At 38.5% G+C, this 2,561-nt stretch overlaps 1 protein-coding gene across 1 annotated transcript; it reads left to right on the top strand.

Moving 5' to 3' along the window:
• Positions 1–38: 38 nt before the first annotated feature.
• On the top strand, positions 39–2,219 carry LOC119191363 (glutamate receptor 3-like; the record flags this gene model as incomplete). The annotated part of the gene is given in 5 exon segments (XM_037445262.1): positions 39–217; positions 497–601; positions 1,152–1,318; positions 1,742–1,940; positions 2,144–2,219. Coding segments are annotated over 4 exon segments (647 nt in total), but the record flags the coding sequence as incomplete, so codon positions are not given.
• Positions 2,220–2,561: the final 342 nt, after the last annotated feature.

Genomic DNA, 2,561 nt, shown 5'->3' with positions numbered 1-2,561 from the left:
GCCAAGTAAATATTTTTATAAGCTTTAAATCCTCGAAGGTCGTATCATGGAGTGGGTGTTCTTCACGGCCCTGATGGCGCTATACGCGGCGTACTCTGCCAACATCGTGGTGTTGCTGCAGGCGCCTTCCAACTCATCAAGAACCTGGCCCAGCTCGCCGACTCCAAAGGTCACGCTCGCCGCCAACGACGTCGATTACAATAGATTCGTATTTAACGTAAGTTTTTTTTTGTACAAGCACGGCAAAGCGAGCCCACTGCACCTGATGGTAAGAGGAATGGGGTCCAATAAAACGTTGACCGACGAGAGATGATTACCCCTCGACAGTCGACACAATTATGCCGGCCTGTTGGCACCGGATATACACAGACCTATCCCGGAACACGAAATACCTAAGTAGGCTACTATGGCGTTATGTTGGTAGATCTATCTCCTAGAATTATAGTTTACTTATAAAGTTAGCAAAAACGTATTTAATATAACCAATTATTTCCAGGATAACAGAGATCAGCTGCACATTTCAGTTCATAATACAATTTCTCCAGAGAATGGTAAACCACACTTCTACGATATATTCGATGGTGTCGAGAGAATCAGGAAGGTCAGTCAGCCTCGGATAATCTCAGGCGCCATGATGGCTATCTGGTTTTACTACAATATAGTAACACATTGTTAAATTACTAATCGTGTATCATATTATTCGAACAAAGATAATCATGCTTCGGTAATCAATATAATACTAGCGACCCGCCCCGGCTTCGCACGGGTGCAATGCTGACTATTTAATGGATGTTATTATACATATAAAGCTTCCTCTTGAATCACTCTATCCATTAAAAAACCGCATCAAAATCCGTTGCGTAGTTTTAAAGATTTAAGCACACATAGGGACTGAGAAAGCGACTTTGTTTTATACTATGTAGTGATTATGTAGGTACCATCAGATGGAGTGGAGTTATCTTTTTGTATACGGACATGACAAAGTGACTACTGCACCTGATGGTAAGTAAGTGGAGTTGGGTCCAATAGAATGTCTAATGACAAGAGATGATAACCCTTCCTCAGTGTGCATAATTATGTCGATTGCAGAGTACAAGAATAAAAAATCGTCGTCATACCATGACAGAGGATAATTAAGCATATTATTCAAGGGTCTCTTCGCGTTCCACTCGATCGTGGAGCCGGTGTACCGTCGGATCGAACAGACGTTTCTGGAAAGTGAAAAATGCGACCTCACCGAAGTCGACTTCATTAACAGTCTGGACGCATTCACGCCTGTCAAGAAAGACTCTCCTTACCTGGAATTGTTGAGAGTCGTGTAAGTCTTTTACGTGGCTAATTTTCAGCGAAGTTTCGCCTATATAGTTTCCGATATTTTTATAAATAGTGTGCATGCATTGTTAAAGTTTGAAGCACATTGTAGCTAGTGTATTGCTGGACATTATATCATGATGGTTTGTAGCCACTGTGATCTTTATACGACAAGTGGCTCCCTAGTCTTATCATTTAGTTACCTATATAGAGAAAATGTATCAAACTTTTGTCCACGATTTTCATATGAGACATAATAATTGTCATTCTCATCCTAAATTATATTATATAGTACCTCTACAATATAGACTGTTTATTGTTTGCATTTGCGCAACTATTTATTAACTGTTGATAGTTCAATTGACGGCAATTGGATGCATGTTTTGCAGGAAAATATCATCGAATTAAATTATCGTATCTATATTTGCAGCTACAAACAAATTCGTGAATCCGGTCTCCAAGCCGCTTTGAACAAACGGTATCAAGTCCCGAAGCCTAAATGCCTGAACAAGATCGCAGCGTTTAGCAGCGTCGGCCTCGCTGGACATACAGCCAGTGTTGATCCTAATGCTGTATGGCGTCGCGCTGTCAGTCGCTATTGCTGTCTGCGAAATTATCGTCTTTAAAATGTAATAATTTGACATAAAATTTCAAGGAAAAACTTGGTTGTGCTCTTAGTATTCACCAGATGCCAACCACCGCAATAGACTCAAGGAAGCGACGATATAATGCTCCTGATGACAAAATGTTAGCAAAATCAGCTGCGCTCATAATCATGAGATTATTAATAGATTATATAATATTTACTAGGCATTTTTTATGTTATTTACAGAGCCAACTGCTGCAGCAAGAAAAAGAAAATTAAAATTGTACACTTCAAGAATTAAAAATTAATTAAACTCCGTGAATACGTAGCAATTCTTAATATCCTCACGTTTCTTTAAATTACGCACGAGTATTTTTAAAGTATCCACGTAAATTTATTTATTACTTGAGCATTAACTTTATGTACTAGGATATTAGTGTGAAAAATAAATTTACTGTAATAGAAAAATATTTTTTTTTATTTGTACCTATTTATATTTTAACTCAATTGATTATCAATATATAGTAATAGTGAATATTTTTGTTCTAATGATCAGCATTCATTCTTTTAGCCCGTTTTTTATCGAGCGCTTTTTGAGGTCTTAATGTGGTGGCCTTGCGCGGAGCTTCAGCTTTCCTGGGACGAGGAGAGCGCTTTACAGTCA

This window comes from Manduca sexta, unplaced genomic scaffold, assembly GCF_014839805.1.
Source record: "Manduca sexta isolate Smith_Timp_Sample1 unplaced genomic scaffold, JHU_Msex_v1.0 HiC_scaffold_1396, whole genome shotgun sequence".
Taxonomy (NCBI): Eukaryota; Metazoa; Arthropoda; class Insecta; order Lepidoptera; family Sphingidae; genus Manduca; species Manduca sexta.
This window is presented reverse-complemented; position numbering and strand designations above follow the sequence as displayed.